Below are 16,194 nucleotides of genomic sequence, written 5' to 3'. Positions count from 1 at the left end.
TCTCAGAAAGATAGTGGGTTAAATTTATCATTTGGTTGCCAGTTCACACCTTCTCTGAACAGGGAAAATTTAATTCACTGACTATTTGCACTGAAAACCTTATCACTTCCTATTCTAACTGGGTCAGAGTAAATCAAGATTATGTTTTTTGCCCATAAAAGCTTGATGGAGTCAATGACAATTCAATATGCACTAGCAGGAAGTATTTCCCACCATATCCTCTCCCAGAAGATAATCATGAGTTCATTTTATTTTATATTATCATTTTTTAATTTAAAGATTTTATTTATTTACTTGAAAGAGAGAGAGAGAGAAAGATAGCGAGAGAGAGAACAAGCAAGGGGGGAGAGGGAGAAGCAGGCTCCCTGCTGAGCATGAAGCCCGACATGGGGCTCCATCCCAGGACCCCGGGATCATGACCTGAGCCACCCAGGAGCCCCCATGGGTTCATTTTAAAGGGATTGTTTCTGGGGTGCCTGGCTGGCTCAGTGGGTAGAGCATGCAACTCTTGATCTCAGGGTCATGAGTTCAAGCCTCATGTTGGGCGTGGAACCTACTTAATTAAAAAAAATTAAAGGGGTTATTTCTGAGGTCCAAAACACACAATATTAATTTAAGTTAGGCATATTATTGAGGAAATTTTCAATTTTAATTTTATTCCATTTAAAAACATCTCCAAGTCAGTAAACAAACTGTATCAAAGGGTATTTAAAAATGTACCATGTAATTCAGAGGAGGTGATAACTATAGTCTGTCTCAGTAATTTTCCTAAATTGAAAAGTCAGTGCCAGCAGTTTAGAACTCAGAGGAAACGGGCAGATAGCTGAAAACTAGAAACACCCCTGTCATTCCTCTGTTACTGCCACCTGCATGCCCCTAGAGCTAAGGGAGTGATGCTTCACACCTCTACATCCAACCGGAGACAGACAGAGTGCAGAAGTGCAATCAAGGTGGGCTGCCAGTGCCAGACTGGGGGATGATGTGGGAGTGCACATGTACTTGCCAGGCACTGAGGAGCTCTGACAAAGTCAGAAACTCCTTTAGAGTCTATAGGTTTGTTCATGTGTATTCAGACTTTTACCATAACCTTGGGGGCAGGGGTGGGGCTGAGGCAGCTATTAAAAGCCGTGGCAAACCGAAATGTATCTGATTGCAGGGAATGATTGCTAGGAAGTAGCCTCCTGCTTAAGTGTTTAAGATAGGGTCTCTCTCCCTCTGCTGTCTGTATACGCACATACATATGTATATACGTAGAGAGCAAAATGGAGTCTCTCATGTCAAGCAAGGGCCTGTGTCAAGCAATGACGCAAGCAGTTAACGGTACTGCAGCTACAAGATATTACCGGGACCAACGTCTGCTGACACTGAAGAACTGATAAGGAGCAGAAGCTGAGCAGGTCTGCAGTGGCCCAAAACCGATTCAATCCCTTTAAAAAGGGGAGGATTTTGGCAGCAAACTCTCAGACTCTTCAGACATGACTTCTCTATGACCACTTAAAAAAGGCAGCTGCTGTTGAAGGTTCTACCCAATTGAACAGAACCGAGATCCTTCATTGCTTGAACATACAAAGTAGTAAGTGCCCAAAGCTGACTTGGACGGGACCGAGGCCTCACCTCAACGGCGTACCCACTGACTGACTTCGCGTTTGGGTCGTTCATTTCCTACACCCTTCTGTCGTCTCGTTTGTTGTGTTGCTTGTCTTCTGTTCTGTTCTGTGTGCCAAGTTTAGTCACATGGTGAATTGTCATTGAGTTTGGAATCCTGAACCTGCTTTATAATTATGATTTAACTTTGCTTTGTGATTGATTAAAGCTGACATTGTGAAGAGACACAACTCGCGTGTGCGCCTTCATAGCATACTCATGACGATATATATGTAAATACCTACATGTACATGTACACATATAGTCTATATTTTATTTTCTCAAGATAAATTCAAAGAATATTAATTTTTTACATCATCTCATGAGGAAGAAAAATTTCAATATCATGTACAACACCCATGATATATGATCTTTCACCCAGAAAAAATAAAGAATACAAAAATACCAAAAAAAGAAGAAAAACACAGCAAAATGAGTAAATCAAAAAATACATATTTTTATTACGGACGCTAAAATTTTAAACTAAAAACTTATTGAAAATGGTTGGCAAGTCACATATGTTGTTTTGTATTAACATTTTTATGCTTGACACCAGTGGGATTAATAGTGTTTTTAACTATGCTCCTGAAGGGGAGAAAATTTCGCCATCCCAAGATATGCCTTTTTGGCATATTGATTATTTTAAACTGGTTATTTTTAGGAAACAACAAAGACACAAGAAGCTCCTCAGAAAACTAAGTAGGAGTTACCCTTTTGTAAGAGACATTTACATGTATAAGGTAAATCTGCTTTTGTAAGAGTCTCTCCCACACTGTACAGCAAGGGGGGGTGGGGGTGACTCTAAATCCCTAGAAACTCTTATCAAGAGAAAAGGCAAAACTGAACTCTGCACAGCAACATTACCCTTGTTCACTATGCTTTTCCTGGTCACCTCCCATAAAACTGACTTCTCTCCCCCAACATTTTGCTTTGTTTTTAGATGAAGAGAGTATTTAGTATTTCAGTGACAGTATTTAAGTATTGAAGCATAAGTATTTAAGGTGAAGGCTTCTACCATTTTGGGGAGTTATTCAGTTTTCTGGGTCTCTGTCATGTATACAGGAAGGAGGTACACATGTTATTAAACTTCTGTTCAATTTTCTCCTGTTAAGTTGTCTCACGTCAATTTAATTCTTAGACCAGCCGAGAAACCTTCAAAGGCATAATAAATGTTTTCCTTCCTGACATTCTTCTCTTTTTTTTTTTTTTTAAGATTTTATTTATTTATTTGACAGAGAGAGAGACAGCCAGTGAGAGAGGGAACACAAGCAGGGGGAGTGGGAGAGGAAGAAGCAGGCTCGCAGCAGAGCAGGGAGCCTGATGCGGGGCTTGATCCCAGGACCCTGGGATCACGCCCTGAGCCGAAGGTAGACGCTTAATGACTGAGCCCCCCAGGTGCCCCCAAATATCTTAATTTCTATCAGTTTTGTTTGAAGGGTTAACATTTCTGCCCAAAAGGGGGGCACATTATATACCATTTCATGAGAAGATGCGAACAGTTGTTTGTCTATTAGTATTTTAGAATCACATCCTTTTTTGTTACTTTGTGTTACAGATCTCTACTCATCTCTATACCTATTTTAAACATACAGTTAATAAGGGAGACAACATCTGTCTTTTTTGAGGTGCCACCTCATGGTCCCAATTTCTCCTGGACCCATTTAAAACGTTTTTTTCCTCCTGTGTCCTGATAAAGAGATTCCTGCTAATCTAGTAATCATTTTCCACAGCAAGTAGTTTTATAAAGTTATATCATTTAAAAATAACCTATAAGAAAGGTTTTATTCTGTAGTGATAACATGGTCACGGAAATGGGACATTTTCGTTGAGTGAAATGACCCTACCATCATTATATTAAATCATTTTCCACTTAGAAGAGAATGCTTTTGCAAGCTACACTTGGGTGCATCTCAATAGTTTACCCATTTTCTATGTCTCAGTAGAGATTTACCCTGAAATCAAGTGGGCAAGTAATTGATTTACAGATTTAAAGTATTTTAGTCTTTTCAAAAAATTTTTTATTTGTTGGAGCAAAAGCTCAAGATTCTAAATAATCAACTTTATGAAAAATCTATCTGCATGTTTAACAATAAAAATAATCTTTATCATCATTTTAAATATTTGAGTACTAACCATAAGAAAATTAAATCATATTAAAACATGGTTAAGAACAATTAANAAAAAAAAAAAAAAAAAAAAAAAAAAAAAAAAAAAAAAAAGAACAATTAATACTGTCCTCATGTTTCGTTTAAACCAAGATTCAATATGGGGCATCTGGGTGGCTCAGTCGGTTAAGTGTCTGACTTCAGCTCAAGTCATGATCTCAGAGTCCTGGGATGGAGTCCTGCATTGGACTCAATGCTTAGCAGGGAGTCTGCTTCTCCCTCTCTCCCTGTCCATGTTCTCTCTCTGTGTCTCTCTCTCTATGTCTCTCAAATAAATAAGTAAACTCTTTAAAAAAAAAACCCAAGTTTCAATATTTAACTTCATTAAGTAATAATAATAATAATAATAATAATAATGGATTTAGTAACACTTAAATAATTCACATAAGACAACCCTATTCCTAGTCACTATTATTTAAAATGCCAAATCTATGCCTGTTAATCCAAGTGTGTTTCAAAGTGAAAGGCCTGATGGAGAAACCACGAAGAATCAGTACTGAGTCAAGAGACTGTAGGAATCAAAGGCAGGCCTCCTCAAAATGGGCCTCTTTTGAACAAAGATTATTTTGAGTTAAATAGCAATCAAAACCCAGCAGATTCAGGAAAATCTCTTTACCTCTCTCCTCAACTGCATAAAAAATATTTAGAAGACCTGCTCTAGGAAGAGAGCTATAACCACAGATAACTACATTATACTATGAATTAGGTGTGGTAGGCAGGGAAGAACCTAGGAAGGCCTGTTTGATCAAAGTTCTCTGTATCCCCTTGTTTCCAAGAGGCCCAGCAAACATCTGTTTACCAAATATTTACTCTTTATCACCTTTATGTAAATTGCATTCCTTCCCTTTGAAGTCTCAGACCCCTACCCCCTTCTCCTTAATTCATAATGACATATATACCTCATTTTGCCTGTCTGAAATTTCCAGGTCTATGTGCATTCCCCAAACATACACTATTAAATTTTATTTTCTCTTGTTAATCTGTCTCATGTCAGTTTGATTCTTAGTCCAGCTAGAAAGACCTTGAGGGGACAGGATATTCCTGATCCGTGACAAGAGCATAATCCTGCTTTTATCATACGTGTGAGGGCAAGCATGTAGGCTAAGGTTAAGTTTGCTCTTGGTAACTCTTAAAACATGCATGTGGAATTCTAATCAGCAAAGCTACTATAAGATACCATAGGGCTAAAAGATGTTTTTCATAAGCACTTAAGGTCCATATTACTGGATTTAAAATAAAACTGCTATAATTTGAATAATTTATTCTAATACGTTCATTTAATATGGATTTTTTTAGGGAACGCAATTTAAGTGTACAACACAAAAGCTCTGTTTGCAAAAAGACAGAGTCTATGAACATTTAATGGGTTCTTACCAGAGCAAGGCATTTCATTTCAATAATGTTTACTGGTGGTCCGGGAGAGCTATGAATCTCAAGATAATACCAGACTTGGAAATTGCTAACACTATCATCTGAAAAACAAAAAACAAACATCTCTTAATGTAGGCTTCAGAATGCCATACTTAACATAAAAATTTGAGAAACATCAGTAGATACCATTTTCAAACTTTTTGATGAACTCATTTGTCAAGAGAGGGAAGTGGAGGGTGAAAAGCTGATTGCATTACAATTTGTGAGTGCAAAGAAGCGCCAGCCTGCATGGCCATGAGCTTGCCCTATAAAAGCTCCCTGTCCTCCGCCTGCCCCAGGAACTCATTACATTCCCCACTAAAATAAGAATGTTTTACTTCTAGGTTAAGAATATTTCAAAAGAAATAACCATCATTTTACCCCTAATTGCCAAAACATTCACATATTATATATAGAACTATCTAAGTATTATATTATAATTCACAGTGGTACATTTCCAGTCCTAAAAGATTCTAGTACAAGGACAAAATCAGGAATAGTTGATGAGATTTTTCTTTTCTTGAAAGTGTGAAAAAGGATCCAAGCAATTTAGCCTAAAGGAAGCTGGATTGGGAAAGAACTACGTGGTGAGAAAGTAATGTTCACATCTGGGTTCCCGACATTTTTTTAAAAAATAGGCATTTCTGTCGCTCGTTATGTCTAAAGTCATCCTCCCAAATCCTAACACTGGAACCCTGGTCCACCACGACAGTCCTGTGTAGCAGGGTTTGTACTGGCATCACACTCAACGTTTTCCATTTGTTTAGCCTGATCTGTTCCGCTTCTACTTTGATATTCTTTATTCTCCAGTGTTGAGCTAGTCTATGGTTTAAGATGTCCTCCAACTTCAGTTATTCACATACATATTCATATCAGTCCTGTCATGTTTTAAGGATTCCAGGTACTGCTGTGTTTGACTGACTTACTTAGGTAATTCATTAGCTTCTTTGGGCCTCAGTTTCCTCATCTGAAATAAGGGGCCCAGACTAGTGAATTCTCTCTCTCTTCTGAAAGACAGTGTTGTGTATTGTAGTACATTGTGTTGTACGGAATTGTATGGTATGGTGAAGGGCATTCAGAAGCTCTGAAAACGGAGTAGAAGTTACCCTTTTGTAAGAGACATTTACATTTCTTTTTTTTTTTTTTAAATTTTATTTATTTATTTGACAGAGATAGAGACAGCCAGCGAGAGAGGGAACACAAGCAGGGGGAGTGGGAGAGGAAGAAGCAGGCTCCCAGTGGAGAAGCCTGATGTAGGGCTCGATCCCAGAATGCCGGGATCCGAAGGCAGATGCTTAACCACTGTGCCACCCAGGCGCCCCAACATTTACATTTCTAAAGGAAATCTGCATTTGTAAGGGTGTCTCCCTCTCAGTACTAGGAAGTTGGGATGACTAAACCTTGAGACTGTCATATCAATGGAGAAGACAATGACCTAAATCAGCAAAACAACCTTACTCTTGCTTACTGTAATTTCCTGGAAATTTTGCATTATTGGCTCTCCATCCCCCAACATCTTTTTTTGTCTTTAGCTAGAAATGGTATTTTAACGTAAGGGCTTAGGCCATTTCAAGGAGTTACTCATTTTTCTGGGTTCTCTCCCATGTATACAGGAGGTATACTTTTTTTTTTTTTTGAGAGGAGGGGGTGGAAAGGGCAGAGGGAGAGGGAGAGAGAGAATCCCAAGGAGGCTGCACACCCACCAGAGCCCCACACAGGGCTCAATCTCACCACCCTGAGATCATGATGTGAGCCGAAATCCAAAGTCAGGATGCTTAACTGACTGAGCCACCCACGCACCCCACATTACTGAACTTTTGTTTGTTTTTCTCCCGCTAATCTTTCTCTTTTATTATTACATGGGGCTCTTGGCCAAGAATTTAGAAGGAAAATTCTTCCCCCCTACCAAGACCATTGTATCTTATTGCAAGGCAATGCACTACTTCATACCATATTATATATATTGCACTGTATGCCACTCTATTCTGATACTTCAGCTGTTAAGAAGTACTTATCAAATTAGTGGTTCTTAGAACAATGCAGACATTCAGAACAATTAGCTAGTGAGAGGAAGACAGAGAAGGGCCATGTGAATTCTTATTGCAAATACTTGTGAGAAGTTCTTGAGGGTGATCTTACCTCTGCATTCCAAATTGCCCTCTGTGCTTATTTTACAGACACCACTAATTACCCTGAAACCATTAATGCACACAGGATAAGTTACCAACTTTCTATTGATGTTAGGTTACTGAGGAAACCTCTGCTCACATTTGTATTGGCTGCTCCTTCAATTCTATGACAGTGCTTTAAGTGCTTTTATGATGTTTAAATGTGACATCTCAAAATAAACCAAAGTTGTTAAAATGAAAAATGTTTCCCCTTCTAGGTTGCTCATGTATATTTCACTGGCTTTTCCTATGGTTTAATCCACATTGAACTCACAGGGAAAATAATTCTGGAGAGAAAGTGATGTAGGAAAGACAACAGGGTTCAAAGCTGAAGGCCAAGAAAGAATTCTTGAGATGTCTTTTGTGCAAAAAGGTAATTTTATTAAAGCACAGGGACAGGACCTGGGGGCAGAAAGAGCTGAAGTGGGGTTGTGAGGGGTGGTGGTTATATACTTACAAGTTGGGAGGGGGTTTAGGGATAGCGTGTAAGTCTCTAAGGAATTTTGGAAACAAGGTCTTCAGGGCTTTGAGGGGACTTAGCTATTGTCAGGAAAAGGTCGTTTATTACCATCTAATAAAACCTTAGTCATGAGACCCTTCAGATGTATATCGGTGGGCCATATGCTTGAGGGATGATTGCCAACATGTATCTTGGGGGTTTTAGAGATAAGGGAAATTTCTAAAGGAATTTTTATACGCTAAAGTAGACTTACAGGATCCTGGGGGAAGGGGGACTCAGGCTAGGACTGCCTTTTGCCCTTAACAAAGTATTAACATTGAGGCAGCTGAGTTCCTAGAGGAATGTCACTTCTGCCTATTTCAGGGACTTGTCAGTGGGCTCTAGGTATTAAGAAAATTTAATAATTTTTCTTCTGCCTTTGTTTCCCACATCAAAAGGGCTTCATGACTATAAAGCCTAATGCCCCATGACTCTGGGTTGGCACAAAGCACAATAAAACAGTCTGCTCATCTATGGAATGGGGACTATCTTAGTCAAGGTTCTCCAGAGAAACAGAACCAATAGGATATGTGTGTGCATATAAAGAGACAGAGAGAGACAGAGACAGACAGAAACAGAAGCTGGGAGAAATTGATTTTAAGGAAATGGCTCATGCAATTGACTTGGTAGGTCCAAAATCTGCAGGTTAGGTCAGCAGGCTATAAACCCAGGAAAGAATTGCAGTGCAAATCCAAAAGTGGTCTATGGGTAGAATTCTTTTTCGTTCTGGGGAGGTTGGTCTTGGTTCAACTCATTAGATGAGACCTACCCACACTACGGAGGGCCATCTTCGTTATTCAAAGTTCACAGATTTAAATGTAATTCTCATCCAAAATCACCTTCACAGAAACATCCAGAATAATGTTTCACCTATTATCTGGGCACCATAACCTAGCTAGGTTGACACATAAAATTAGCTAACACAGAAACAATAAAACTTAATATTTGTGATTGCTGTGACTATCACATAAGGCACTGTTGTGATGTACCTGATTTAATTCCTACAGTGATAAAAACGTACACTGATTATGAGTTTATTGGCTAGAATATGATTAAAGATGATTTATAAGTGAGAACAAAAATAATAATTATTAAACATTGTTTAGCTACAGGCCTTTAACACATTAAAACTTTTTGCTAAGTATAAAATCAATAACATTCACTATAGTGATTTTAGAAATTCCTGAAAAGCCTCAAGATGAAAATTATTTATTATCTCATGAGTAAGAGTAAACACTTACTGTTTTTTGTATAAAACTACAGGCTTGATATGTCAATAAAGACATAGATGTACAGATACACACACATATATATAAATACACTGGGGAATACAAATTATATAAAATTGATATATCCATATATATGTGTGTGTGTGGGTAAACACATTTTTATCCTTCAGACAATATTCCTATTAGAACTTAGTTTTATCCCTAATCATTAGGGAAATGCAAATCAAAAACCACAATGAGCTATCACCTCACACCCATTAGGATGGCTACTATCAAAAGAACAGAAAATTGCAAGTGTTGGTGGGATATGTAGAAAAAGTAACCCTTGTGCTCTGTTGGTGGCAGATACAAATTGATGCAGCCACTGAAACTGCCAACAGAATTAAGTCTGCAAAAGGCATGTAGCCCACAGTTAAAGATTACTGGGGAAAAAACCAGGAAGAAACTTAGAATATGCTTTGCTTAAGATAATGAAAATGTAGGGGCGGCTGGCTGGCTCAGTCGTTGGAGCATGTGACTCAATCTCGGGATTGTGAGTTCGAGGCCCATGACAGGTGTAGAGAATACTTAGATAAATAAATAAAGTCTAAAACAAAAAAGATGAAAATGTAGCCCCAGGGAACAGGAAACGAAATAGCCTGCACAGACATCATAGTCACAAGGCGTATGGTCTCTGCTTTTGCTAACAAAGACAGCATCACTGACACACGTTGCTGAGATGTTTTGCAGACCTGGACCAGTGACGGAAATGACCACAAGCACAATCTTGAAGAAATGGGTGACCTGGCACCAGTTAATCAGTCCTGAAGTTTACCCAAACCCTGACCAATCAGAAGAACCCACGATTCAAAACCCTTTGCCCTTGATTTTTGCCCTTAAAAACCCTCACTTGCAAGCCATCAGATAATTCAGGATTTTGAACATTAGTTCCCTGTTCTCTGGGGTGGTGCCACACCAAGAAAGAGCCTATCTTTCCTCAGTGCAAAAGCTCAGTTTTTTTATTGGCTTGCTGCGCATTGGACAGATGATCTCTTGTTAGGTACAGTTATAACACTATGGAAAACAGTATGGACGATCCTTAAACATTTTAAAATAAAACCTCCATACCCACATTTGGGTATTTATCTGAAGAAAACCAAAATACTTACTTGGAAAAGATGTACACACCCCCATCATTATTACAGCACTATTTACAAGAGCCAAATATGGAAACCACCTAAGTGTCCATCCAGGGATGAATGGATAAAGAAGTTGTGAGATATATAGAATGGAATACTATTCAGCCATTAAAAAAACGAAACAAAACAGGGAAATCCTACCATTTACAACATGGACAGACCTTGCAGGCATTATCCTAAAGTGAAATAAATCAGAAAGAGAAAGAAAAACACTGTGTGACCTCATTTAAGTGTGGTATCTTAAAAAAAAAAAAAAAAACTCAGAAAAAGAGATTACACTTGTGGTTATCACAGGGCAAGCATGGGGGGAGGTAGAAAGGGAGGAAGGTTGTCAAAAGATACAAACTTTCAGTTATAAAAGAAATAAGGACTACAATGTAATTACAACATGATGAGTATAGCTAACATTGCTGTATGATACATAGGACAGGTGTTAAGAGCGCAAATCCTAAGAGTTCTTAATATAAGGAGAAGTTTTTTTTCCCTTTCTTTTCTTTTTACTGTGTCCATATGAGAAGATAGATATTAGCAGGATCTATTGTGGTAAAATTTTCACAATATATGTAAAGCAAACCATCATGCTGCATACCTTAAACTTACACAGTGATGTATGTCAACTATTTTTCAATAAAAGTGGGAAAAAATTTATGTGCAAGTAATACATATTCAAAATTATTTTGAATAAAATTATAAAACTAAAATATTGAAGTTTCAATTATTCAAAATAATAGATCACATAAGGAACATTCTCACAGAAAAATATGTGTGCATATCTCTGATTATTTTATTCGAACTAATTTCTTAGAATGAAATCATTGGATCAAAGGGGATAAAAATATCTTAGAAGTTGTAGGGGTGCTGGGCTGGCTCAGTTAGTAGAGCATGTGACTCTTAATCTTGGGGGTGTAAGTTCAAGCCCCACACTGGGCACAGAGATTACTTTAAAATCTAAAAAAAAAGTTTTAAGCATATCGTAAATGCTCTCAAATTCCCACTACAATGCATAAGACTGTCTCCTTCAATGTGACCCTCATCAAAACTGGGTGGTACTAATATTTTTCAAATTTTCTGATTTGGAAAGTGTTAAAAAAATTTTATTTAGTTGTTTTCATTTCTTTTTTTGTCCCACCTTTGTGGAGCTATAACTATTAAAAATCATATATATTTAAGGTACAACTTGATTTGATATAGTGTGCATTATAAAATAATCACTACAATTAAGCTAATTAACACATCCATCATCTCACATAATTACTGATTTTTGGTAAGGGTGGTGAAGACACTTAAGATCTACCTTCTAAGCAAATCTCAAGTACACCCTACTGTATTATTAACTATAATCATGTTGTTGTACATTAATTAGTTCTCCAAAACTTATTCATTTTACCTAACTGAAACTTCCCTAATTGAAAAGAAATACACTGCTGAGCAATCGGTACGAAAAAGTCCCATGTTATTATAGGAGATGGAAAGGTTAATCCTGTCTGATATAAGTACACTTTGAAGAACTGGGGATACTTGTAATATTATTAGATGCATTTTTCCTAGCTCTTAATCCATCTTACAACCTGTCATCACATCATGCAGATTTTCTTATTAGATATCCCCACGCCTTTTTATTCCATTAACCTGATACCATAATATTCTGATTTTCTTTCAAACACTTTTACCTGGCTTTCCTTCAGGATTCTTCTGCCTTAGATTTTGATGGGGGTTTCACTCCCAGCATAATATATCTACAACAATCATCTATTCTTTGACCTCACCTGCATGATTTCAACTAAAGAAACCCTAAACCGATACAACCCCCTTTTCTATTTCACCTGGTCTCAGCTCTAAATATTCAATTGATCCCTGGACATTGCTACATAAATGTCTTGCTGTCACATCAAAATAAGCAAGCACAAAACTGTGCCAAGAATTATAATCTCCCAGACTTTTTATTTCTTCTTGTTGATAGTTCAACAAATAAATTATTCCATAATATTGCTGTCTCTACATCTGTTTTGTGTGGCCGAGTGGGCTGCATGGGCCTTGAACTGGCAGTAGCCCCTCTGGAGAGTGCACACACTACATAAAAGCCTGCACAGTCACAAGTTAATGTGAATTTCTGATATGACTCCCCAACCACCCTGGTGATAAGCACTCTTCTCTGGCTCCCAGGGCCTTCCCCTTGGGTAGCCCTTAGATGAGATTCCTGTGATGTATACCAAAACTCTACTCTTTTTGGTTTGAATTAACCAATCTGGCCTTAGCCCAGGAATCCCAAAGCATTCTGCCCGAGAATCCTAATTAAGGCATGTGACCAGGTCCTCCTTCTTTTATTGCACCGTGCCTTGACCTCCCCACGTGGCCCCTTGAGGAGTGAAGTATGCATCCTCCAGGACCTGTGAGTAATAAACTCTATTTCACTTTCCCTTGTGGCCTTTTGTTGAACCTTGACACACCATCTGACACCCTAGGGGTCTACTTAACAAATGTTATTTTAACAATGTCCCAACACTTTTAAAGTAATAACTTAATATTTTTCTATTCACCAAGATACAAATAAACCTTGCTCATTTTTAGAATCAATCCTCTCTTTCCATCTCCTCTCTTAAGAGAGTCATCTAGGGGCACCTGGGTGGCTCAGCTGGTTAAGCGTCTGCCTTCGGCTCAGGTTATGATCTCAGGATCCTGGGATCGAGGCCCACATTAGGCTCCCTGTTTAGCAGGGAATCTGTTTCCTCTCCCTCTGCCCCTCTCCTCCCCACTTGTGCTCTCTCTCTCTCTCTCTCTCTCAAACAAAATCTTTAAAAAAAAAAAAATAGAGAGTCATCTAACGCTAGTCTCTGAAATGTTTTCCATCTTTAACTAACGGTATGTCTCTATCCCCACTGCCACCATAAAATACATTCTTCTCTTCACTTCGAAGCCAGTTTGCTATCCCAGTGGCCTGCCTGGCTGGCCCCAACTGCTGTTTCCTTTCCAAACCATTTTGAATAGTAGCTAAATAGTCACTCTTAATCCATGTATTCTGTGATGGTTAATTTTATGTGTCAACTTGGCTACACTGTGATGTCTAGTTGTTTAATATCTTAGATCTTGCTGTGAAGGGTTTTTTTCCCAGTGGAGTTTGAGTAAAGCAGATTGTCCTGCATAATGTGGGTGTCCCTCCTCCAACCAGTTAGTTGGAGGACCTAAGAGCAAATACTGATGTTACCTGAAGAAGAAGCAATTCTTACTCAAGGCTGAAAGAGAAACTCTGCCAGAACTTGCGGCCTGCCTGGCCTGCTTCAGGAATTGGACCCAAGATTGCAACAGCAACTCCCACATAATTCTTTGCCTTGCTTGCTTCCCCTACAGATTTTGGACTTGCCAGTCCCTACAATAATGTCAGCCATTTTTTAAAAATTTCAACATCTCCAAGGTTCCTGGGTGGCTCAGTCAGTTAAGCATCTGCCTTCAGGTCATGATCCCAGGGTCCTGGGATGGAGGCCCACGTGGGGCTTTCTGCTCAGCAGGGAGCTTGCGTCTCCCTCTCCCTCTGCCTGCGGCTCCCCCTGCTTATGCACGCGAGCTTGTGCTCTCTGTCAAATAAACAAATAAAATCTTTAAAAAAATTTTTTAACATCTCCCTTTGTCTTTCTCTCTCTATATATACATCTATTTACATTACATTATGGTAGTGCCTGTTTTTCTGAAGAATCCTGACTAAATACAAAGTCATTCAAAAAAGATTTCTTCTTTGATATACCTCATTGTCTCCACAACTTTGCTTCCGTTGACCCACTCTTCTCTAATGCCCTGTTACTCACCCATAAGAGAACTCAGTCACCCATTCTCTAGGAAATCCGCCCTGTGCCTTCCAATCCTCCATTATCTCAATTTCCTTTGAATTTCTACTAAAAAGATATGTTGAACAACGTTCAAATAAAGCTTTATAACATAGGAAGGAAAAAAATAGCACTGACATTGTTCTGCATATGAGGAAGATTGCTATCATCTCCCACACTGAAGAAAAGCATATTACCTTGTTAAAATTAAATACTCATTAACATTTTACCAGAAATTTACTGTAATTTTTTGTTAATAACAAGTATATATAAAGTTTTTTACTTATGAAAGAGCAGACAGCCTTCAAGCTGAAGTATTATAATCTATTAATGTTAAAAGCTGTACAAATCCAGAAAGTAAACTACATAAAGTTAATCCTGAAATAATACAATAAAATTCTTACAGATATATGCAATGCAAATTTGTATATACGTTATGAATGTAAAATATTTATTCATTTAAAAGTGAATGATCAAAAAGTGATCATGAAACTCTCCTTAATCATAAATTTACCTGAGTCTTCCTTATCAAACGTGTGGAATAGTTCTGATAATGATTTCTGAAAGGAGGGCACTCGACGTTGATCTCGATCTGAGTCTTGCCGGGAGTCATCATCTTGTCTGCGCTTAACGGAAAATGAAATTGCACCTAAAACACATAAGTACAAGACGCGAGATTAACCAGGGATTGGTTTTCTAAAATGAAAGGTCAATTTTAGGCACTAAAGATGCGTTAGCTTGAAACTAATAAACTTAACGCCAAACATAAATTCTAGGCCTTAGTATCACATTTAAACCTGATGGTAGTACAGAACAATTTAATAGAGAGTTCATTAATATTTATTTTAAGTGTAAGAGACAATTGGTTTTTAACTAAAACCAGCAGTGTGATACCTGGGTTCACAACTGGGGATGTCTGTCACCAGCTATGTGCCTTGGTTTGCCCAAATACGAAATGCATGCGACACTGGCAGCAGTCGGTGACACTGGATATTACAAAGTATCCCTGATATTACACTGGCTCCCTCTGGGTCTCTGGGAGTGCTCCCAACAGTTCACCAACTTTGGAATGGGCAGGATTGGCCCCAGAGTGTGGCTGAGAGGGGCTGGAACCAGATCAGACTGCTTCAGGATCTGCAGTCGGATTGAGGTTAGCAGGCTTGACCATAGAACATGGACGGGCATGTCTCCCTCTGGGTCCCTGGGCAGGCAGGACTGCTTCCAGACTGTAGCTGTGAGGGGCTAAAACTGGATTATGGGGCTGCGCCCAGATGTAAGGACAGATCATGGTCAATGGGCCTACTTTGGGGGCATGGACAAGCATGTCTAGCAAGATGACTGTTCCCAGACCATGGCTGAGTGTGGTTGGCCAAGTTACAGCGGCATTTCACGATCTGCAGTTGGACCAAACTGGAGGGCCTGCCTCAGGTGCACAGACAGGTGCATCTTCCCCAAGGTGCTAGGTGGGCAGGAATCATGGCTGAGAGGGAATAAAGCTGGGCCATGAGCCACTCCAGGGTCCACAGATGGGACTAAATTCCATGGACTTGTTAGACAGGGCATGGACAGGCAATGAATCCTTCCAGCTCCTTCTCATAAAGTGCTGGTGGCAGCACTCAAGCCCGGTGGGACCATAACTGAGTCCACAGGGGGCAGGGCTATTTCTTGATCTGTAGCCAGGACCATGGTTGGCAAGTCCACCACATGGGCACAAGCCTGCCTTTTCAAAATGGCTCTCCTCAGTCTTGGATTCCACTGGGGTTTCATAATTTCCCACCTGGATCCCACAGCTCCCACAAAGGCACTTTTGCTGTGGGTGGCTCTCAAGTCACTGTTGCTGAATGGGGACAGAAGTGGTGGATCTCCCATACTGCCATCTTGCTGATGTCCTGCCTATCTTACCATTTTTAATTTCTTTATTTTGAAATATCATAAAGTCACTTAAGTTTCAGGTTAAATTTCATATCCTATTATAAACATGGCTTTCTCATTTTACACAGGTGCTTACAAACACATTATAAAAAGGCAGGGTACATAGTGGAAAGAACACAGGCTTTGAACAGAAACTGAATTCGAACATTTGTTC

At 39.0% G+C, this 16,194-nt stretch overlaps 1 protein-coding gene across 1 annotated transcript in view; it reads right to left on the bottom strand.

Annotated features, from left to right (window-relative positions):
• CFAP47 (cilia and flagella associated protein 47) overlaps positions 1-16,194 on the bottom strand; it is a 484,475-nt gene that overhangs the window by 131,570 nt on the left and 336,711 nt on the right. Inside the window, exons 50-51 of the mRNA XM_034649559.1 lie at positions 14,623-14,757; positions 5,184-5,281 (exon numbers count right to left, since the gene is read on the bottom strand). Coding sequence (XP_034505450.1) covers positions 5,184-5,281; positions 14,623-14,757 — 233 coding nt within the window. The remainder of the gene's footprint in view (positions 1-5,183; positions 5,282-14,622; positions 14,758-16,194) is intronic.

This window comes from Ailuropoda melanoleuca, chromosome X (genome assembly GCF_002007445.2).
Source record: "Ailuropoda melanoleuca isolate Jingjing chromosome X, ASM200744v2, whole genome shotgun sequence".
Lineage (NCBI taxonomy): Eukaryota > Metazoa > Chordata > Mammalia > Carnivora > Ursidae > Ailuropoda > Ailuropoda melanoleuca.
This window is presented reverse-complemented; position numbering and strand designations above follow the sequence as displayed.